The sequence below is a fragment of the Agelaius tricolor genome, unplaced genomic scaffold (genome assembly GCF_023055355.1).
Source record: "Agelaius tricolor isolate 1412-34295 unplaced genomic scaffold, bAgeTri1.0.p SCAF_28, whole genome shotgun sequence".
NCBI lineage: Eukaryota > Metazoa > Chordata > Aves > Passeriformes > Icteridae > Agelaius > Agelaius tricolor.
Genome location: NW_027269288.1, coordinates 8,650,479 through 8,673,625, shown reverse-complemented (window position 1 = coordinate 8,673,625; position 23,147 = coordinate 8,650,479). Strand labels below are relative to the sequence as shown.

The 23,147-nt window shown below is 52.3% G+C and overlaps 1 protein-coding gene across 5 annotated transcripts in view; it reads right to left on the bottom strand.

The window, feature by feature from the left end:
- RERE (arginine-glutamic acid dipeptide repeats) overlaps nt 1-23,147 on the bottom strand; it is a 165,775-nt gene that overhangs the window by 5,461 nt on the left and 137,167 nt on the right. For 3 of the 5 annotated variants that reach the window (XM_071449389.1, XM_071449388.1, XM_071449392.1), the window contains 8 exons: nt 10,087-10,249; nt 7,959-8,051; nt 7,008-7,207; nt 5,787-5,948; nt 3,863-3,976; nt 1,857-3,226; nt 1,411-1,633; nt 225-948 (listed from right to left, as the gene is read on the bottom strand). In XM_071449389.1, the coding sequence (XP_071305490.1) occupies nt 225-948; nt 1,411-1,633; nt 1,857-3,226; nt 3,863-3,976; nt 5,787-5,948; nt 7,008-7,207; nt 7,959-8,051; nt 10,087-10,249 (3,049 nt within the window). The remainder of the gene's footprint in view (nt 1-224; nt 949-1,410; nt 1,634-1,856; nt 3,227-3,862; nt 3,977-5,786; nt 5,949-7,007; nt 7,208-7,958; nt 8,052-10,086; nt 10,250-23,147) is intronic. The other 2 variants (XM_071449391.1, XM_071449390.1) reach the window with 2 other exon arrangements.

Sequence of the window (23,147 nt, the reverse complement as noted above, 5' to 3'; positions counted from 1 at the left end):
GTCAGACTGGGCCCATTCTGAGCTGTTCCCTGGGGAAGTGCCCAGCTCCTGGGGCTCAGGGATTTTGCTATTTGAGTTCCAGGGTCAGACTGGACCCATTCTGAGCCACTCCCCAGGGCAGTGCCCAGCTCTTGGGGCTCAGGGATTTTGCTACTTGAGTTCCAGGGTCACACTGGGCCCATTCTGAGCCGCTCCCAGGGCAGTGCCCAGCTGCCAGGGCTCACCTTGGTGTAGGGGGTCCTGCTGGTGTAGGTGTAGATGCGAGTGTATGTGCGAGTGCTGGTGGTGGTGGGGGGTGACGTTGAACATCTGCAGCCGCGCCAGGGGGTCGTTGGTGAGCGAGGCCATGCGCTCGGCGTGGATGCGCTCGGCCGCCAGCCTGTCCGGGTAGCTCATCTCCGGCCGCAGCTGCGGCCCCGCCAGCGCCAGTCTCTCCCTCTCCAGCGGGTTCAGCCCCGGGTGGAAGGAGGCGAAGGGGTGCGGCCCCGCCGCGGGCGGGATGGTCAGCGCCCCGTGCCTGGCGAAGTGCTCCATGGGGTTGGTGGCCGGGTGCAGCGCGTCCAGCTCCGGGGGCTTCACCTCGAAGCCGGGCTTCATCCTCTCGCGCAGCTCCCGCTCGCGGATCTCGCGCTCGCGGATCTCGCGCTCGCGCAGCTCCCGCTCGCGGATGCCGGGGTCCACGTTGTACAGGCCGGGCATGTGGTAGGCCAGCAGCGGGTCCGTGGGGTTCAGGGGCACGAAGAAGGGGTGGTTGCGGTTGGTCGGGGACATGACGTGGGGCCGCGCGTACTCGCTGAGCGTCCGCAGCGCCGGCGTGTCCGGCCCGATGTACGGGGGCACGGCCGCGATGGTGGTCGGCGGCGGCTCGAAGGAAGGCCTCATGTGGGCCGGCCCGCTGAGCTGCGACTCGCCCAGGCGGCCCTCGTGGGAGGAGCTGGACACCTTCTGCTGCACACAGCGGGGAAACAGCCTCAGGTCAGCACAGCTGCCGTGGAGCACTCAGCCACACACACAATCACAAACACAAACACACACCCCCCCTCCACCACCACCCCTCCTCCAGGAGAGAGCACTCGTGTGCCTGCACGGGACACAGGGCATTCACTGTGTTTGCACAGTGCTCTCCTGCTGCAAGGTCAATGCCAACAATTGGCCTCCTTCTGCCCAGCTGCTCTGGCTTCCCACAGAACCAGACCTGGGGCAGAAACTCTCCCTTTCCTTTAAGGAGAAGACAGTCCCAGGCCAGAGGTGCTCAGAGCAGGCTGGATTTTGGTCCATACACACAGCTCCATGCTCAGAAACCCCTGACAGGGTTCAAGTGCTCCTGGGGATCTGCACCCTGCAGCCATCACCCAGGTCAGACCCAGCCATCAATTCCCTCACCCAGCTCTGAGCCAGAGCTGCACCTACCGCAGCTCTTTCCGCTTCTCTCTCACGCTCCCGCTCCCGCTCTCTTTCCTTCTCTTTTTCTTTTTCTCTTTCCCTCTCTTCCCTGGCTTTCTGCTCCGCTTCCCTTTTGGCCTTTTCGATGGCCTCTTCTCTCTTCTTGGCCAGTTTGGATCCTGCCAGAGGCATGAAGTACAGGTCTGCCCTGGAGCATGAATTGTAGCCACGGTCCAGGTGTTTATAGAACCTGAAAGGAACACAGGAGAGAAGAGCTCAGCCCTGGGAAAGGTGCAAGAGCATGGGACTTGAGAGCTGTATGTCCAAACTAAAAAATATCATTCTACACTTAGACCAAACACTACCAGCTTGCCAGAAAGCCAGGAGAAAATTACCTGTACCGTACTGGTTTTATACACACAGAGAGTGGAGGGTAAAGCAGGGAAAGCAGAGCACTGATGAAAGCTCCATACCTGGCTGACTGGCTGGCGTGGCTGGGGATGTCCACCACCGTGGGCTCTGGGGATGGGCTCCGGGGAGGAGGTGGAGGGCTCTCCGGCTCCTCAGCCTCATCGGGGACCTCCTCCTTGATCTGGATGGGTGGCAGCGTGCAGGCTGTCACCACGGGCACTGTCCCACTCGAAGCTGCTGACGTGGAGATGGGGGTCTGCAGAGGGATGCCAGGCACGGTGGGCGGCGTGGAGGTGGAGGGGCACGACGGAGGCGTGATGGAAGGGGGGCCCCCGGGCACAAAGGGGTGCTGAGAGAAGGGGGGCTGTGAGGAGACCTGGTGGAGTCCGGAGGGGGGGTGACTGGCAGGAGGGGGAAGGCTCTGGCTCTGGGTCAGGACGGGAGGCTGGGCCTGAGAGGACTGCAGAGGTTGGCTCTGAGGCATCAGCTGCAGGGGAGGAGGGTGCGCCGACGGAGGGTGGTGAGTGGACAGCGAGCTCAGCGGCTTCAGGGCGGGCGGCGGGGGCAAGTTGGAGTTCATGGAGAACGGAGACGGCCCCGAGAGATGGGGAGGGTGCTTGTGGGCCGGGGCAGTGGGCAGCTGTGGGATGGGGGTGGTGGGGGGAGGTTTGATGTGAGGCATGGCCATGGGGGCGGGCGGCAGAGGCTGCTCACGGGGAGGCTGCGCCGGCTGCAGCGAGGCCGTGCCGGGCAGCACGGGCTGCGCCGCCTGCAGCCCCGAGTGCGAGTGGGACGGGGCCTGTGTCTGGAGGGGCACCTGAGACTGAGCGGGCTGGGCGGGCAGGGAGAAGGGCTGGGCAGGCCCGGGGCCGTGGGGCAGCAGCGGCTGCGCCTGCAGGCCGTGCGGGGCAGGCTGGGGCTGGCCGTGCAGCGGGGGCTGCGCCGGGGCAGGCGCGGGCTGGCTCTGGGACGCGCTCAGGGGCTGCAGGGGAGGGTGGGGTGACGGGATCCTCTGCGGGTGCAGCGCGGGGGCCTGCTGGATGTGCGAGTGGGGAGCAGGGGGAGCAGAGGGCTGGGGCTGGCCCGAGGGCTGGGCCGCGGGCGGTGACGGCTGCGCGGGCGCCGGGGCGGCGCTGGACGCGGGCGGCGGCGCCGGCAGCGGGGCCGGCACCGGCGGCGTGGGAGCTGCTGCAGCCTGGGCAGAGGCGCTCGGGGCCTGCAGCACCTGGGGCTGCGCCTGCAGCACTTGCTGCTGAGCAGAGGAGTCCGAGTCGCTCTCGTTGTCCTGGGGGCTGGGGATGCTGGGGGACGTGCTGCGGTTGTCCTGGTCGATGTCCTTGGGGTCGCTGCTCCCCTCATCGTTGACGCTGCGGCTGTCGGAGCTCTCGCCCTCGCCCTCTCCCTCCGAGGGGGAGTTGGGCCTGCTGATCTCCTGTGGGGAGAGGCAGCAGCGACCACTGAGCCCGGGACACACACACCGGGACCCTCCAGGGGTGCCACAGGACGGGGTCTGTCACACTGTGCAGACACAGGCGCCCTTTGGACCTCACAGCGCCCAAACCAGCACAGGAACACAAACACCCAAGGGAAGTGCAAAGACAGCAGAACCAGGACCCTCCCACAGTGCCCAGGGGCAATAGGAACAAACTGAAATTCAGGAGGGGTCCTGTTAAACATAGCAAAACACTCCTTCACTATGAGTGACCAGCAATGGAAAAGATTTGTCACAACTCCAGTGGTGGTCTTCTAACTTGTCAGAAAAGACAAACCCCCAAATTTAAATCTACAAAATTGGAGGAAAGCAGTGGAGAACAATCCAGTGCACTCCTATATATCTGATTTCAATATTAAATCAAAGAAAAAACCCAACTTCTGGACTTACCCCATATCACTCCACTGTTTCCAGCAGGAGGAACACATTATAACATTGGTTGCTTTCCAGCCACAGATTAAGTTACAATTTGCTGTGGCTTAAATTGATTTAATGTTTTTGGTTTGTTACCAGATTTGCATCCCTCCCCATCTCAAAGCATTCTCCTAAGAGGAAATACTCCTCTGTGGGACTCACTTGAGTTTTGGATTTTTTGGCATTGGACCTGTCAGGTTCTTCCGTGTCAGATGCTGCCTTTTCCCGCTGCCTCTTGGAGTTCTTGAGAGGAGAAGATACCTCTTCCTTTATCTTCTGCCACAAAGGAAACAGAACACAACACTTACCAGTGCTGTAAATGCAAAATAAGTTAGGCCAGTGCCACCCTATTAACACAAATCAGGGAGCAGCAGAACTCAGGAGTTGGCACAGTCAGTATTTAAGAGCACTCCAATGCACATCAATCTAGCAGGAAAAAGGCAAAGTGCACAAAGCATTCCTCATATAAAGGGATATTTTAAAGAGAGCTGGGCAGGACCAAGTCCACCAGACAGCAGACCCAGGTGACCCTTCCAATACAGACCAACACCAGTTTTTAACTGGTGCAAGACAGAGCCAGAATTTCTGCGGGAAACGGGATAAACCTCCTTCTGCTACATGAAAAGTCTTGCTCTACTCTTGATATTTTGAGAGGAATATTTTTAGAACCCCTCAAATACAGGGCCAACAGTGAATAGCTATTCTGAGATTACTACCTTCTCCCATGGCCCGGAAAAGCTCTGTGCATCACATAATTACCTAACTTTAAATTCTGCCAAGTTTTCAGTTTTATAATGTGAAAACTTACTCCATGCTCATTTTGACTTTTTTTTAATCTGTGTAATATTTATTTTTAACTTGCTACTTCTCAATTCATACTGCTTAATGGTAAGCCTTCAGCTTCATGTGGCTTTGTTTCTTTACAACTCTCTTGGAAAGGTTCTCAATTCATTTGAACAGACTCAACTGTCAGCTTGCTCTGAACAATCAAGCAAATACACCTCCAGAAAACAGTAGCAGAAGCAGACTCAATTACTGAATGTTCATACTCCTTTGTAAACAAAGATTAAGTACTGCTTACAAAAAATCCCCAAAACTGTCTACTAGTCTTAAATTCAGCATTTCTGATCTGCATTACTCCCCTGAGCTTAATGCTTGCATTTGCATCTGAAGTGGAGGGATTACTTTACTGTGAGAGCAGTGAGGGGGCTACTGGAGAGGTTGGATCACTCCCATCCCTCCCTGGTCAGCTCCAGGCTGCCCCACACTCAGCCTGATCCACACTCACAGGGGTTTTGGGTCGTGGAGAGATTCCTCAGCCTCCTGTACCTGCCTGAGGGGGCTCAGGTGTGCAGCCCTGGCTGGGAGAGCCCAGGGGAAGGGGTTACCTGCCTGAGGGAGCCCAGGGAAAGGGTTACCTGTCCAAGAGACCTCAGGTGTGCAGCCCAGGGGAAGGGTTACCTGAGAGGCCAGGGGAAGGGATACCTGCCCAGGAGAGCCCAGGGGAAGGGTTGTCACCCTGGTTTTTTAAGATTTTCTAAGCCTTCTGATGTTGACATTCTTGTAGTGAATTTTCTCACACACTTTCTGTAAATAACTCATTGTTTTGCATTCCTTTATGGAAGAAGAGAGAGTTGATAGACTGTTAGTTTAACCAGTGGCATTGGAGAGGTGCCACTGTCACCCTCCAATCCACTGTCACTTTTGGAAAACTATAAATGTTGGAGTCAGAAAATAAACAGCCCTTTTTTCTCTGTCACTTGAGAACAGTGTGAGCGTGTGTTCTTTTGTGTCCTATAGCAACAAAGGGTTACCTGCCTGAGGGAGCCCAGGGGAAGGGTTACCTGTGAGAGAGCCCAGGGGAAGGGTTACCTGTGTGAGAGCCCAGGGGAAGGGTTACCTGTGAGAGGCCAGGGGAAGGGTTACCTGTGAGAGGCCAGGGGAAGGGTTACCTGCCTGAGGGAGCCCAGGGGAAGGGTTACCTGTGAGAGGCCAGGGGAAGGGTTACCTGCCCGAGGCAGCCCAGCTGTGGGGTTACCTGCCCAAGAGGCCCCTCCTGTTTGGGAGAGCCCAGCTGTGGGGTTACCTTGGTGGATTTCTTGACGGACTCAGCCTTGCTGTCGTTGCTGGAGGTGCTGGCGGCGCTGGGCGAGTTGCGGCCGCTGGAGCGCACGTCCTCGGCGATGGGCGAGGCGCGGCCATCGGGGCTGGCTGCCTGCTTCTTCCTGCCACTGCGTAGCGTCGACATCTGGGGACAGCAGCCCGGTCAGCTCAGCACTGAGAGGCTGCTCAGGGTGCTCTGCCCCGGCAGGGCCACGGGGAGCACAGCCCTGGCAGCAAAACCTGCGCTTTGTCCTTCAAAGCCCAGCCAGACTCCAATGTAAAAGGAGGCGAATCCTTAATCTGTCTACTCACAAGCATTAAGTGCTGATTATTTAATCAGCAGTGTCTGTTAGAAATGGCATTTAGGAAGATGTTCTGTTCCCATACACAGCACACACACAAGGGGGCCTGAGGCAGGAGAGAACCCCCATGTTGCATGAAAAATGCTCCATCTGCTGGCAGTCAAGGCCAAGGTCCAAACCCCCAGTTCCAGCTTTAGAAAGCACAAAGCTCTATCTGACTATCTACTCTATCAGCAAGGGAGCAGGAGAGTACATTTCAATAATTAATGCTGCTTCCCTGCCAGTTTGGCAGTTTTTTGGAGGACTGGCTATGAAAGCCAACACTCCCCACGAGTGGAGCCTCCCAAGGTATTTAGAGCCAATGGTCACATCATCCTCTTCAGAAAGACAGACAGGGGAGGGCAAGAAAAGAAATCTATCTGCTGCTTTCCCTCAGCTAAACCCAACTCCAAGATAAATCACCCAGAGCTGCTCCCAGGAAGGTTCCTGGTGCCCCACCTGAGTCACAACTCAGAGCACACCAACCACAGAGGCAAACAGAGCTCCCTGGAGGGAAGAGGCTTTAACTCCAGTAACATGAGGACACCACATGAACACCATCTAACTTTTTTTAACTCCTCCCAAGGGCACACCTCTGACAGGATGCAGCTGGAAGGAGGACATGTACTAGCACAGGATCTGCAATGCACTGTCAATGCCCCCTTATGGCGACAGCCCACTGCCAGTCATGACAGAGAAATAACACAGCTTGCAGGGACATTCCATCCCCCTTTTCCAGAGACAGCCCAGCCTCAGCAAAGCTCCCCCTGGCACACACAGGCAGCAGGAGCAGCACAGCCCATGGCAAATCAGTTCAGGGCTCCGGCTCCTTTTACCCCTGCACTGACGAGGGTGAAACGCACCGAGCCTCGACTGCGCCGTGTCCTCATGCTATGCTTCCCACTGAGGCCATCATCTTCCTCCTTCACAGGCTTGAACATAAAGGGCGGGGGGTCCACGGGCTTCTCGATGGGCGGCAGCTCCCCGTACTTCTTGAAGTGGATGCGGCAGTCCGTGCACAGCAGGATGTTCTCCCGGCCCCCGTGGTGCCAGTCCTTGGAGGCTTGGGGCAGGGAAAGCAACAGCTCAGCACCTCACAGAGCACCCAGCCCAGCACAAACACAGGCAATTGTTAAAAAAGTACAGCTACAAAAGTACAGCTGCTTCTCTATGGGTAACAGAGCTCGATACGTTTCTGGAAAAGTTTGTCCTGTCCCAGCGCACATCCTCAATGTTCAATTTTCACAAACTATGGCTGCTTGCTTAAGAAACTACAGCTTTGAGGCACAGAAAGAAACCTTATCTGCTCTACCTGGGAGCTAGCAAGCAGCTGTTGTTCTTCAAAGCTGTGGTTTCTGCAAGAGAAGTGAGCTCTGAACCTCTGATTTCCTTCCCCATTCTGGGGCTTCCACTTTCAGCTGCAAATGCCCCAGCATCGAGCAACCTTTGGGAGCAGCCACAGCAAGGGGGCTGATGCACAGGAGATTTGGTGCAGCACCAGGAAGTTTTGTGTGTGACAGCCACAGCCCAACACTGACTCATTATGTCACAAATTGATTACTTAGATTATGGATTATGCAGATTTATTCCTGTCTGAATGTCTACCTCAGGCTTCTCCTTTGTCACCGCAGTATTAATCCGCAATGGCAAAGCCTGATTAACTCTGTTAGGAACGCTGCATATTTCAGCTGATTGACCCCCAGGCTGCTGAGAACAGCTGTAGCAGCTCAGGAGCTGCTCCTGCTGGCTGAAGGCAGCCCCAGCAGCAGCAGAGGGGAGCCCCAGCAGGGGCTGGCACTGGCACTGGCACATACTGGTGGTGAAGCAGTGGCGGCAGGCGTAGCCCTTCAGCTCCTGCTCGCTGTCCTCGCTGTCAAAGTCATCTTCACTGGCCGAGCTCAGGTCCACTGAGGGTGGGAGAGAGAGGAAAACGGAAAATAAACACTCAGCAGGATTTTCTGTTTCCTCCTACTTGGCTAAAATAAGCATGAAGTGGAATAGATCGTGACTCCCCACGCCCACCCTGCCTTGCATGGCCATTATTTCTGATTATTTCTGATTTTTCACACTGAGCAAAGCCAGATCTCATCATGCTGCAGGTTAAGGAGGATCCCAGGAATGTGCCAAGGGATACAGCTCCTGGAACCTCTGATTCAGCATGTGCTATATTTCCAGGTAAGTTGTCATTCAAATACTATCCATGGGGAGTTCAAGAGGCTGTGTTCCAAACCCACAATTTTCAAGAGAAAAAGGCATTTATCTCTAGAATCTGGTCAAATTTGAAATAAAATATTCTATATTTAAATCCTACAAGATTCCATGAACAGGTCCCTGTAGCGGCTTTTCTGGTTTTTATTTTGTTACCCAGCAGTAGAGGTGTTTGTGGGTGGAGGAATCAATCCTTACATACCATGGACCTGTTTGAAAAACATGTTCAGATCCTTCTGGATGAGAGGCACTAAAGGATAACTGACACCAGCTTTCCTGTCCTTAATGCAGGACTCAAAGTTTTAACCTATGGCAAACTCACATTGCAAAACTGTCATGTTCTGAAGAAGAGGAGAATGTGCAAAGGGTCCCTTTCCTTTGTGGCAAATAAGCTGATTACACATCTATGAGCTCAAAAGCAGCATCTGAACCACTTAAAATATGCAGACATCACAAAAGCTGTATCTTACCTTCTAAACACCTCAGGAGTAAATATTTCCCTTTTGAGAGCACTGCATTTTTCTAGTCCCACCACTATAAATTCACAACATAACAGGGCTATAATTTGGCACAAGCAGGAAGCCCTCAGGCTTCTTCTGTTCTAATCTTTAATTAGAAGAGAAGTCCTTGATACAGGAACAGTGTTTTTCTAAAGGCTCCAAGAGGATGTTTTGTATATGCAGGTTACAGTGTATGGATTAAAGCTTACAGATTCTCCAGCACTTGCCATCAGCATTTGTCAGCAACTCATTACCCTTCAAATTAACACAGGGTTACATTTAATAGCTACCACTGCCCTGATTCCTACATTAATACTTGCAGGTGCTCAGACCCTGACTGCAGAGCTGACCCCAGGCTAGCACTCGCTCTCTTTTGCCAGATGAATTCAGATTCTCATGCTGCAGTCAGATCTGTAGGGATGGGTCCTCCCAGCCACAAGCTCTCCCATGCTGGGTATCTGGGATTGAGCTGTGCAGTCCAGATCCTCACTCCTTGTGCACACAGAGGTTGTAAATCCCAGTAAATGCCACCAGTTCAGGAGGGAAAAACTCCCAGCCCTTTCCTGCTCCCTCCTCACTTCTGCCCAGGATGGAATTCTGTGTCCAGCCTGCTCACCACATCCTCCACCTGCCCACGTTCATTTTTACATCTGCCAATCTGCCTTCCACAGCCCCTTTTCTCTCTGTGGTTTAGAAAGATTTAAACCTCCCAGGGTAACAAACCCTTCCCAAATGGACAAAGGTTTCTGTCCCTGCAGGGACCCTGTGCAAGGCAGCAGGCACTGCTCTGGGGATTGCTTTGGGTTGGACACTTCTGTTCCAGGCCAGGCCACTGCTCCTCCAAGCCTGGCTGCAGCACAGCCTGAGCTCCACAGAGGGTAGGGGTCACCCAGAAGGATGGAAGGGGCTTCCTTCCAAAGGCAGGGAGCACTTCCCTCCTTCTGTGCTCTCCAATCCCCACTACTGTAACAAGCCTGGAGAAAATACAACACAGCACCAAGAGAAAGAGTAGGGAAACCCAACCCCAGGGCAGCACTTCCATCCTCACAGGATGCTTTCATGTTTGAGGCCTGCACACATCCCTGGCTGATCAGAGGCACCTTCCAGCAGCAAGGTGCAGGAGGAGCAGGGAGGGCGGCTGCCCCAGCTCCATTTCCCCGCTGTCCCCCGGGATTTGTGGCACCGTTCCGGCTGCTCCCTGCCCAGAGCAGTGCCCGGCCGGGGCTGCACTCACAGAACTCGCTGGAGGGGGGCCTGGAGGGGGTGTTGACGGGCGTGGAGGCCGTGCGGGTTTTGATCCTGCGGAACACGGCCTGGCGCCGGTGCCGCCGGTGCGCGCGCGAGCTCGCGGCCTCGGGGGTCTTCTTCCAGTAGTAATAGAAGGTGATCAGCTCCCCCTGCAAGCACAAACACACGGGGTCAGGGGACCTGCACGCCTGGCTGCCAGCTCCCTGCCTCCCCGGGCTCGCAGGGATTTCTCCAGGAGAATCACGAGGGATTTCAGCCACAAAAAAAGAACTGTTCGGGTAATAGGTACAAAAAACCCTCATTGCTTTTTGCCTGCTTTTGCAGAGGAGGAAAATGAGTAAATAAATGCTTTTTCACTCCTCCCCTAGGAAAGGAAAGAGGCTGGGAAGCACCAGGAGCCAGCCTGCACCTGGATGCCTCAAAAGAGGGTGCCCTTGTGTCACTGTCAGCATCCCCTGGCACCCCAAACCCAACAGCCACCCCAAACCCGACAACAGCCACCCCAAACCCGACAATAGCCACCCCAAACCCGACAGCCACCCCAAACCTGATAACAGCCACCCCAGACCTGACAACAGCCACCCCAAACCCGACAACAGCACCCCAAACCCGACAACAGCCACCCCAAACCCGACAATCACCCCAAACCCAACAACAGCCACCCCAAACCCGACAACAGCCACCCCAAACCCGACAATCACCCCAAACCCAACAACAGCCACCCCAAACCTGACAACAGCCACCCCAAACCCCACAACAGCCACCCCAAACCCAACAGTCACCCCAAACCTGACAACAGCCACCCCAAACCCGACAACAGTCACCCCAAACCTGACAACAGCCACCCCAAACCTGACAACAGCCACCCCAAACCCGACAACAGCCACCCCAAACCCAACAGCTACCCCAAACCTGACAACAGCCACCCCAAACCCAACAACAGCCACCCCAAACCCAACAGCCACCCCAAACCTGACAACAGCCACCCCAGACCTGACAACAGCCACCCCAAACCTGCCGCGGTTCCTGCTGTCCACAGACAGAACAAGGCTCAGCCCAAACACACTCTGCCATTTTGTCAGCCATTGTTCAACATTCTGTGCAAGGAGCTCAAAGTTTGAGTACAAACATGCTCAACAACAAGTCTGTAACCGTAACACAACCCCACCACACTAAATCGTGTTTTAATTTGAATATATATACCCACATCTAAATTAATTAAGCAGTTAAAAGAGCACACCTAGAGAAATGAGTGATAATTTCACAGCATAATGAATCTGGCTTACATTCAGGAAGTGCAGGAGCTGCCATTCAAACCTGGGTTTGCAAGGCTGAACCAAAGAACAGCATGTGGTTTTAATCTCTTTTCTCTTACTTTGAAACCCCATCATTTCCTGGCGACTTGTCTGCCTCTAAGGTAAAAGGTGTTGTTGCTTTCAAGTTGCAAGAGAAAAACGGAGAAGTTCTAACCAGCCCCTTGAAAAAATCAACATCAGAACAAACATACCTGAACTGCCCACAAAAAGGGTTTCTTTGAACCGTGTTTTATGTGATCAAATAACCTCAGCCTGCTGCCTCCGTGGGGAAATCCTGCAGCCCCTGCTCCGGGCAGAGCAGGAGTTAACTCCAATAACGACCCTGCCTGAATGCAAACCCTCCCCAGGGCCCCAAACGAGCAATTACAGCCACAACCAATACCTGCACCACTGAAACACTCCCAAGACAAAGGGAGGATGTTGTTCTAGACATTAACTGCTGACATTTAAGACACTTAAGAATTTTACCAGTGCCTAATTTAAAAATAGAAACCCCAGAAGAAAGAACACGACCACATTCTGGCAACAGGCAGAAGAGATCATTTTTAATCTGTGCTGCCACAGACTGGGATGATGCTGCTGATCCTCACCATGGAACTATGTCTGTGTATCATGTATTAAAATAACCAATATTCAGAGTGATGGCTGGGGAGGAGGAGCAGGTGGGAAACACGTTACCTACAATTCTTGATTCTGAAGGACTAAAGCCCTACTAAAACTATTAATAATGTGTTTCCTGCAGAGGATCTGAAGCTGCCTGGTGTTGAGCTCATGGCAAACCGGGCAGAACAGCAGCTCTGAGCCCAGCACCCTGCTCTGCCCCTGCACGTGTTTGCTTTAGAAATGCCATTTCCCTGAGCCCATTAAGTGGCTCAAAGTCCACCCAGGCCAGCTGTTTGTCCACTCGGGGCTGTGCCTGTGCCAGGAGCCAGGCTGGGCTCTGCAGGGAGGCTTTTGCAATGCTCTGCACAGCCTGAAAGTCTCCTGCAAATGAAACCAGTCGTTTTTTACCTATAAATTCATTTGTATCAAATCTGAGGTGTCAGCACCAAGGAGCGAGTCAGTAAATCCCATGTCTTTATGTCAGTGAATTAATGTGTCCTCTGACACATGGCAACAGCAGAGTGGGAGCCAATCTGTTGTCCTCCCATCATAAAATAGGGAATGGGAACCTATTAGAGCTCCATTTACACATTGCAAAGCCATCAGGTCCCGAGGGAAGTGTAACAACTTATACATGCAGATCATAAACCAAAGTTTAAAAAAGAAACTGGGGATATTTATAGAAAATGCCAGCCTCGTGACCATAATGCTTTTTCCCCCCGAGACTGGCTCAGAAGTGCAGTCACAACTGCACAGGGATAAAGATGAAGTCAAAGTCTATTTATTCAACCACCAGTTTTACCCCAGCTACAATGCACAGATGAAAGGACTAAAGAATGCTCTGTACCTGCAGGTCCTGCTCACACTGCACAATGCAGCACTCAGCAAAGGGCTCAGGGAGCAGGAGAGCAGTCAGAGGGGAGCACACACAGAATGCAGGGTTACACAGGCACCCACTGAGAGAACTCCCTGCAGGATCCCCGGGGCCACCTGGCTGCCCAGGACACCACTGTGTGCCCAGAGCTGCATCAGCCTGGCAGCATCACCCCCATCCTGCTGCCACTGTGTGCCCATGGATGGACTGCTGAGGGTCCAGCCTGGCAGCTTCACCCCCATCCTGCTGCCACTGTGTGCCCAGGGATTGACTGCTGAGGGTCCAGCCTGGCAGCATCACCCCCATCCTGCTGCCCATCCTAATGCCACTGTGTGCCCAGGGATTGACTGCTGAGGGTCCAGCCTGGCAGCATCACCCCCATCCTGCTGCCTGCATGGGTGGCACAGGCTGGAGCACAAAGGGCTGAGTCAGGCAAGCTCTGGTTCCCCAAACAGGGAGCAAAAACAGCTTCCAGCCTCACTGCAAGAAGTCAAATGAGCTTTAATCAAACATGCACGGTGCGTGCTGCTGAAAGCCAGGGCACATAAATTCAGGAACAAAAGCTGCTGCAGAAATCAATAGCCTCCTGAAACATTAACACAGGCCAGCATTGATCAAAGGCCCTGGGACAAAAGGCTGCCTTGCAAATTAGCTGCTGGTTTTGCTTGCAAGCAAACACAGAGCCATGAACGCTCTGACATGAATGGCCTGTAATGATCATTTTGTTCCCAGTGATCTCACCTCAGCTCACCACAAGGGCTCCAAGTCAGCACATCCCACATCCCTGAGCTGTGCCAGCCTGGCAGCGCTGGGCAGCTGCTCCAAAGATCTTTTTGTGGCTCCCAGGCCACGAGCAGGGCCAGCCTGTCGTGCCAGCCTACAAACACAGTGTCCTTGTCCTGTGGGTGCTCTGGGCAGGCTGGCCATGGCTGCAGCACAGCAAAGGCAAAGGTAAAGCAGAGCAGTGGCCTGGCTGGCCATGGCTGCAGCACAGCAATAGCACAGAGCAATGGCCTGGCTGGCCATGGCTGCAGCACAGCAAAGGCACAGGGCAATGGCCTGGCTGGCCATGGCTGCAGCACAGCAGAACCAAGGCAGAGCATCCTGAGCCACCCCTCTGTCACCCCCAGACTGGCCCAGCTCAGGGGCAGTGACACCCCTCTAACGAGCTGTGATTTATTCCTTAATTAGGAGGGTGAAACCTCTAGGGTGACTGGATGTGCCACATCCCTGAAGATGCTGCCAATGCCCTCCCAAACCATCCCCAAGGCCCAGCTTTCTCTTTCCCAGTGCTGTGGGCAGCAGATTCCTCTCCCTTCCAGGGTTCAGGGCTCCCCTCCTGGTCCTGCAGCCTCACCTTCCCTCCATCCACCAGCACCTCTTCTTTCCTGCACACACAGCTCCGTGTTTCCATGTTAACATCTGATTAACTGTCCCCAGCACACAGAAAGCAAAATGAGAAGCATTATTCAGGCTTTTAACGGCACATTTCCCTGACAACACCTACATTCCCAAGTTTCACAAGGCAGAGGGGATTATGTTCCTCACTAAAAACACCAGTTCAGCTTTCAGCAGCTCTGAAATGCAGGCAGAGCTCACGACTCCTGCCTGCTCCTGCCAAGGCCATCTCACCCCTCCGAGTAGGTGCATATAGAAAAGTCACACTTCATCTCCTTTCAGCTGTGCTCTGCAGATTATTTCTGCACAGGAAGATGTGGCTCAGAGCCCTCCAGCAGGGAGGTTTCCCTGCAGGCCTGAGCTGACACCTGGAGTGCTCCCAGCCCTCACCTGCCCCAGCAGGGATTGTCCTTGCCAGGGGCCACCTCTCCCCTGCCTGTCCCACTCCTGTCACTCTCACCCGGGTGTTCTGCCAGCTCCATCCTTCCCCCAGCACGTCACCCCCACCAGAGCAGCCCCTCTGCCTCAGCAAGCCCTGGTTTTGCATTTCTGACCAGCAATTATCCAATGTAAAAGCCACAGCCTGAGCTATTTGTGCTCAGTCCTGCCTGGCACACAAAGGGTTAGGGCTGGGTGTGCACCCCTGGACAGGAGGGCTCTGACAGCTCCTGTGCAAGCCAATCACACACACACCAACTTCCCTGCGAGTATCTGTTAGGGTAGAACACAGTGAGCAAACACAATAATTGCTGTTTAATTTCCCCAGAGCCAAGCTCTGACAGGGAAAAAAAAAAAATAAAAAAATCATGGAGGAGGGGAATAGCTTTGCAGTAATGAAAGAGAAAAGGTAAATGACAGCACTCCTGAGTGGCTGAAAGAGCCAGGGCAGAGCACAGGGAACAGACTGTCCAGCTGTGGCCTTGATGAATTCACAATCTTTCTGGAATGCTTCAAGATTTTATTGAGTCAACTCAATTTAGCCAATATTCCTATACAGTCCTGCAGTAAGAACAGTCCCCAGCGCTTCCCCTGATCCCCTGGCACAGGCTGCTCCCAGCATCTGCTCCAGGGCAGCAGCAGAACACGGGTCTGGGGCATGGCAGTGATCAGTGGAACACACAGAGCCTGGCAGGGTCACAACCAGCCCAGGGCATTGCCCTGCACTGCAAATGCCCATCCCTGCCATCCCACAGCCAGGGCAGGGGGAACCACCACCAAACAGGGGCAGGTGGCACCTGGGCACCACGGCAGGGCTGGGTTCAAGCCTGGACTCCATGATCCTGGAGGGCTTTTCCAGCCTTGGTGACTCCGTGGCTGCTTCTTCTGGTGAATCCACAGCCAGAGAGAGAAAAGGTGAACCCCTGAACAAGCTGCAGGGTGAGAGGAGCAGCTGTGAGAGCCCCAGGAGCTGCACTTGGCCATTTCTGCAGTGAGAGGCTCGCTCCATGCCTCTGCCAGCCATGACAAATAGCTTTGCACATGCTCTAATTAAGCACTAAGTCTCAGCAGCTTGCTCAGTAGCACTGATTAATGTCCACCTTGGGTGCACAGGAATCCTGCATATTCCAACACATCACTGAGGTTTTAAGAGAGGCTTTTAAAAATCAAGCAATATTTTACTTAACCCTACAGAAAACCCCATTAAAAGTCGTGGGATGCTCTCTGAGGAATCCCCAGCAGGTCTGGGCTCTCTGGCAGGTTTCAGAAGTACAAGTACAGCCACTTTACCTTGCTCTGGCCATTTGTCATCTCCTGGACGGCAGCACAGCCCTGGCTCCATGGCCCCTGCTGGGAGCTGCACTCCAGCTTTGGGAGATTGGCTGCCCCCACTGCCCCCTGCCCTGCACACAGAGAGGTTCAACTCCCTGGGTTCATTATTGTGTGGGAAACTCCTGGCAAACAGGCTGAGCAAGTGGCAAGCCAAAGAGGAGACAGGTGTGTAACAAACCCAGGCTGACTCCTTGGGTTTTATGCTCTCCAATTTACTCCCAGCACAGGAACAGCCACAGCATTTCCTGGGAACCCAGCCGAGGCTCCATCTGCATCTTCTGGGTTTCATTTTGTTGTGGAAAAATCCTGCAGTCACACAGAGCTTTATGCTTCCTAATTGTTTCTGCTAAATGAGGGCTGGTACCCTGCTCAGCCCTCACTCACCTCACCCCCACAAATGAGGGCTCTGTCTGAAGGGCTGCCACAGGTCCTCAGAGAACTCCTCAGAGTGCCAAAATAAGCTTGGGACCTCAGGATTTCACCCCCAAGTTCCTCAAGCAGTGAAGAGACCAGAATAATCTCACTGTGCATGTCACCTAAACACCCAAACAGGTGACACTTCTGTAACTGCCCCAGCAGAACGTGTTTGCCCTTCTGAGCTCCTACTGATTGTGCCACAAAATGGGTGAGTGATGGAATCACTGCCAGAGGAATGGAATCCCTGTTAGAGGAATGGAATCACTGTCAGAGGAATGAAATCACTGTTAGAGGAATCACTATTAGAGAAATGAAATCACTGTCAGAGGAATGGAATCACTATTAGAAGAATGAAATCACTGTCAGAGGAATGAAATCACTATTAGAGGAATGGAATCACTGTCAGAGGAATGAAATCACTACTGGAGGAATGGAATCACTATTAGAAGAATGAAATCACTGTCAGAGGAATGAAATCACAATTAGAAGAATCACTATTAGAGGAATGAAATCACTGTTAGAAGAATGAAATCACTATTAGAAGAATGAAATCACTATTAGAAGAATGAAATCACTGTCGGAGGAATGAAATCACTGTCAGAGGAATGAAATCACTGTCAGAGGAATGAAATCACTATTAGAGGAATAAAATCACTGTTAGAGGAATGGAATCACTGTCAGAGGAGAGAGTCAGTGCAGGGCTGCAGAGTCAGGGGGAAAAAGGAAAGGAGAACATGAGCTGGATGTAAATAACCTCTCCTTCAAAACAAACATTATCTGCAGCAGCACAGCAACACTCCAGCACTGTGCAGCATCTTCACTTGATGACAAAGTCAATGAAGTTTTACAAATGAAGTGCCAGCACGTCCTTTTGAAGTTTTATGGTGTGGGGAAACAAAGAGACAGAAGATTTATAAATTGGCCGAGATCAATCCTGAGTGGGAAGGACAATTGTGCTGATTGACCTCCAGCTCTGGGAGCAGCTCCAGCACTGAGAGCCCCTGAAACTCCCTCAGAATTCCAGCCCAGGCCTGCTGGACAGGGCTCCCCATCCTTGGAAAGGTCTGGCTGAGGGCTCAGCATCTCCTTGTGCCCTCAGCACGAGCTGCTCCTTCTGACAGCTGGAATCCCTGCTTCACTCCTGCCTGCGTGGCTTTGGCAAACCACAGAGAAATTGAAATTATCCCCAAAAACCACCAGTAACCTCTCTGTGTGCCACACTGAACTCGCCATCTCCATGCAGTTCATTTGCTCATCTCTTCCAGTGCTTGTAATTAAGGTTGCACAAACTGGCAGCAAATAAGATAATTAACATTTTATGGAACTTACCCTGGCTATGCAAACAACTCTTTTTTCCCCTCCATTTTTAGGGATTTAAGTACCAGCTTCAGCAGTTCTGCCAAACAAATGCAGAGCACACTGGGGCATTGTTTTAAGGCTGAGCCCCAGTTAAAAGCTGCCACCCCTCTCTGCATCAGGCCAGAATGGGAAGAAAGCTTTTGTAATTAAGGCTTCTTCCTCCAGAGACTCCTCTTTGTTAATCAACAGAGTTCCCAATCCCCACAGGAACTCACACACTGTTGGCTGCATCCATTATTAATTATCAGAGCCTGTCCTTAGCAGTGGTGGCTCCCAGGCCTGTGCAGCCCTGCCAGGGTCACCAGGAACATCCCAGGGGCAGCCCTGGGGCTGGAGCCACCACGGGGTTATCAAAACAGGGACAGCTCAGGACCTCAGCCTTATACACATCTGTTGATTTTCTACTGTGTTTATTGTTTATTACAAATATATACTTCTATAGAAATAATATATTTTAATATTACAAATATATATTTATATATAAATAATATATTTATATATAAATTATAAAATAATATACAACATATTATTATATAGAATTATATATATTTATTTAAATGTATTTATTTTATATTGCATTTTGTATATATTTTTTACTTTTATCAATTTTATTTTTATTTAAATTTTATATATGTGTATATATATATACAAATTTTGTTTATAAATTATATATATAAAGATATAATTTATATATAAATTATATATAAATTATGGATGCTCAGGCAGCCTCTCCCTGCCAGCCCTCGCTCAGGACCAGCTCTCCAGATCTGAGAGGGACTGGGATAAATTGATGGCAGTTACTGAGGAAAGCTCTCGGGGCATTGTCTGCACTGGACTGTGCCTCTCCCACTGCACTTCCACCTCCCCATCAATACTGAGACCGACAATGAGAATTTAGCAGCACAATGCCCAGAACAGGATCTGCTCAATGGAGGTGCCAATTATCCCTTTTACTGCACTCTCTCTTTGCACCAGCTCCATAATTAAGTTTCTTGATTGGGCATGGCTGGAGCTCAGGCTGAGGAACCAACCCCATTTCCCTTTCCAGAGCCCAGGACTGAGCCCATTTCCACTCCAAGCCCAAGGGAGCCTGGTTCCTGGGGGTGTCACAGAGCCATAAAGCACTTCCAACCACCACACTCCACCCTGTAAACATTTCTCTATTTATCTGCCCTTCATTACATGCACAATCTTATTATCCCTGCACATCCTCAAAGCGACAGCCGTCAGGGTCACCCATAAAATATACATGGGAATGCTGCAGCTAATGACTGGAGCAGGCAGGGAAATGAAGGATGGGAGGAGAGGGAAACCGCAGGATGCTTGAAAGGGATCATCAGTTATATCTGTGCATTTCCTGAGGTGATAATTGAATGACAGTGGCTGGGAGGAAAATCCATTTCTGAGCCTCGGAAAGGGCTGTTAAGAAAGAGCTGGTTTAGTGCTGGCAGCATGGAATGGCTGCCAGGAAATGGGAACAGCTCCTCTGCTCCCTGGGTTTTACAGAACCACATCCAGCACCACCACTACTCAAGCCAATAAACAAATATCGACAGATTTTGGTCATTTCAGCTGCCACCCAGGCCGCCTGCTGTTGTGGCTTGCATGTCAGCTTTAATTTAAGTGAAAGGCCAATTTGTGCATGTGCATGAGAAAGGGACACTCCGAACACAAGGACAGAGCATTGTCTACTTTCATAATTCCTGTTCAAACAAAGTATTAAAAATTTAATTCTGCTATTCAGAGGGGAACTTAATCCCCCTGCATCTCAGGAAGGTGTACAGATGCTTATTTGTTTCCCAACAACTGAAATTAGGCTTGGAATGATTAAGAAAGTTTTACTACTTCAAAAACATTTTCATTATTTCATCATGCCAGTTTTACAAATAGAATCAAACTATAATTACCAAAACCTTTCCTGAGCTGTCACCGTGAGCTTTTTTTGCTGCTGGGTGAGTACTTCACAGCAATAATTCCAGTTGGTGTTTGAACCAACCCCTTGCCAGAAGTGTCACTTGGGATCAAGACTGTCACCAGAGCAGCCCTGGCTGCAGGGCTGAGGGCAAACACTGACTGCAGCTCAGTGTCCCTGGAGGGACAATACCATAACCCCACACCCAGCCCACAGCAGCCTCCCCAGCTCAAGGGATCCCCAGGTGAGGTAGATGATGCCCTGCTGATGGGAGGAGAGCATTTCCAGGGGCCATGCCCCTCCTGGCCCTCCCTGCTCCTCACCTGGGCAGCCTCTGGCACTGAACACAGCAGCTCCCAGTCACCTGCCAAGCCCAGTCTAAGTCACCCACTGGTCCCTGTGTGGGCAATGCTCCGCTCCCCAGGCTGCTGCAGCCTCTCTGGAACTGCCACATTAAATCCTGCAGCATTTCTGGGCCACCAAGGACCTCCTGCTTGTCCACTGGAGCTGCTGCTTCTGTTTGCTGCCTTGTAGGAAGCTCCTGGCCTCCCCAGGTGAGGTCAGAATCCAGTATATTGGCAGTTCTGTATCACCAGGTGCTGGACTCTGAGAAGATAACATACCACAAAACCAAGGAAACAAACCCACTGAAATAAACAAAAAATACAGAATCTGAAATCTTCCATTTTCAATAGGGCAAGGAGAGAGCTGAGAGGTGAGGAAGAACCAGCCACTTGTTTCCCAAATGTCCCATTCTGCAAGTGCTTTTATTTAAGTACAGCAATCAGGGCTGAAGGTCCCCCAGCAGTGCAGCTGTGCCAGCAGCAGCACTGCCTGAGCCCCTGATGTGTCTGAGCACTGACCTGCATTCCACACCTCCCCACTCCAGATGTTTCAGGTTTTCCAAACACATCTGTGCCGAATCACACAAAGCCTGGCCTGTCAAACGTGCACACTCCCCTCCCTGACACAGCTGCCTCCTGTCCCAGCTCCTGACCCGGGGGAGCTGCTGGGGTTTGAGGGTTTATTGCAAACACAGCAGCAATCAGAGGATACTGATCACTACACACACGGGACAAACTCGGTGAAATTATCCCCACTGCTAATGAGGAATGGCAAGATTTAATCTCCTGGAAACAACAATTTGGAAAGTCCTCACACCTGGTTATTTCAGCATGTAAACTATCAGCCCCTCTGATTCCATGCTGAAGACAGACACAATGTGACCTCTTGATAAAAATCACGAGCACAGGATGTCCAACATCTGAGCAGGCCAGATGGAGGAAGAATCCCATCCCCTGACACCTGGAAAGCATCAAGTGAGCTCAGAGGAACCAGGAGCTTATCCCTGCAAAGCCACCATGGCACAGAGGGAGAGGGAGGATGGCTCCTGCCCTGAGTTATGGACACAGCAAACACAACTCTCAGCACAGTCCCTGCCATTAAAGCCTGATTTTAAACAGACTCTGTTCTCTCAGATCTGCTCCCTGAACAGCTGTTTTCCTTTTACTGCTCTCCAAGAACAGCTCCCTAAAGCAGTAGATTTTCTAGATTAAGTGTGGAAGGTTGAGGGGTATTTCAGTGTTTTCCTGTTTATCAGAGCAATGTAAGAAAAGAGGAATATTGAAGCAGGACATCAAGCAACCCCCCACCCCCAAACCACAAAGAACTGCCACGTAAGCTGCTTATCCCTCACTTATTGTTGCTTCCCTCCAGTCTCAAATTCTTTCTGTCAGGAAAAATCCTTAGCAAGCAAAATGTAACTAGAAGACAAAGCTAAGAGTTGTAAAGCAGCATTAGGAAGAGCAATTCATTGTACCTCACTATAATACCTATACAGTGAGCTCAGAAGTGAAAGAATTACCAATTCTTTCCAGTCCTGTTCCACCCTGGTGTCTCCAGCAAACATTAATCTGAGATCAGAATCTCTCAGAATTTGATCCCCACAATCAGGGTAGAGGAAAAGGGCAGCAGGAGTGTGGGGCATGGCTCAGGGCTCTGACTCCTGAGGTGCTGCAAATGGAACTGCAGCTCAGCCCAGAGCTGGGGACAGGGACAGTGGGACAGGAACTGCAGCCCAGCCCAGAGCTGGGGACAGGGACAGTGGGGCAGGAACTGCAGCCCAGCCCAGAGCTGGGGACAGGGACAGTGGGGCAGGAACTGCAGCCCAGCCCAGAGCTGGGGACAGGGACAGGAACTGCAGCTCAGCCCAGAGCTGGGGACAGTGAGTGCAGCTCAGCCCAGAGCCCCTGCCCATCCCTCAGCCAAGCCCTGCAGGCCCTGCCCCGTGCAGGAACCCAGGGATCTCCCCTGTGGCAGCCAGGCCGTGGCAGCAGCCCTGGGGACAGGGACAGCCACTCTGGGCAGGCTGTGACACCCCTGCCTCCTGCCCAGCCCGGCAGGAGGGATCAGTGCAGTTACAGCTCTGAGGGGTCAGAAACCAGGAGGGAAGCCCCCAAAGGGGGAACTTCCCCCCAGCATGTTACACAACAGCTGCTGGCCTCGTCCCCCCGAGCCTGCTGATGTTCCACTGGTGTGGCTCTCGGAAGGACAAAGTGCTGTTACCTGATAAGCTGCAGCCCCAGAGCTTCTCCAAGTGCTGCAATACTAATCCCCAACCCCTGCACTGTCTGCAAACAAAACTGCACACAGAAACATCCTGCTCTGCTTCACCCCTGATAGCCACAATTCCCCACTGCATTCTTCTCTTTAAACTTTGTTTTTCTGGAACAGGTTTACTTCCCCTGCAAACAAGCCAACCATCCTGTGGTTCCAGACAAAGCACAGCAGCTTTCATCTGTTACAAAGTCTCATTTCATTCTGGATTTCACTGACTACAGCAAAATATCACACCCTAAATAAATTCTTCAGAAAGATGCAGTGACCCAGAGGCACAGCTGAGTGCTGGAAAAAAGCCTGACATGGAAGCTCAGGGTGCTGATGTGCATGCACAGAAATTGAGTGATAAAAGTGGATTTGGGGGGGGGGGGATGGACACATTCTGATTTTCCCTTCTGGCTGAGGAAGATTTCCATTTGTGAAACAAGAGCAGTGCTTGACACGGGGCTCGTGGCCAAGCTCAGCACACAGGCAGGGCACAAGGAGCATTTGCTGCACACAGAACACCTGAACCCCTGGAAGGCTTTGTCTGTCTGCCCCTCCACACCCAGCCTGCAGGAGCAGCGGGGACACTGGGACAAACCCTCCTGCCTGTCCCCACCCGCCCTGCTCCTCCCAAACAAAGCTCCTCCCAAGCTGCTTCTACTCTCCACGAACCCCACATTTCACAGCCTCAGCCAAAAACCCAGCCCCAAGATGCCAGTTCTGTTCAATGGCAAACACATCCAGGCAGCAGCTGCCACAAGCACGGCCCGGGTCTGCAGCAACAGGGATGGGAG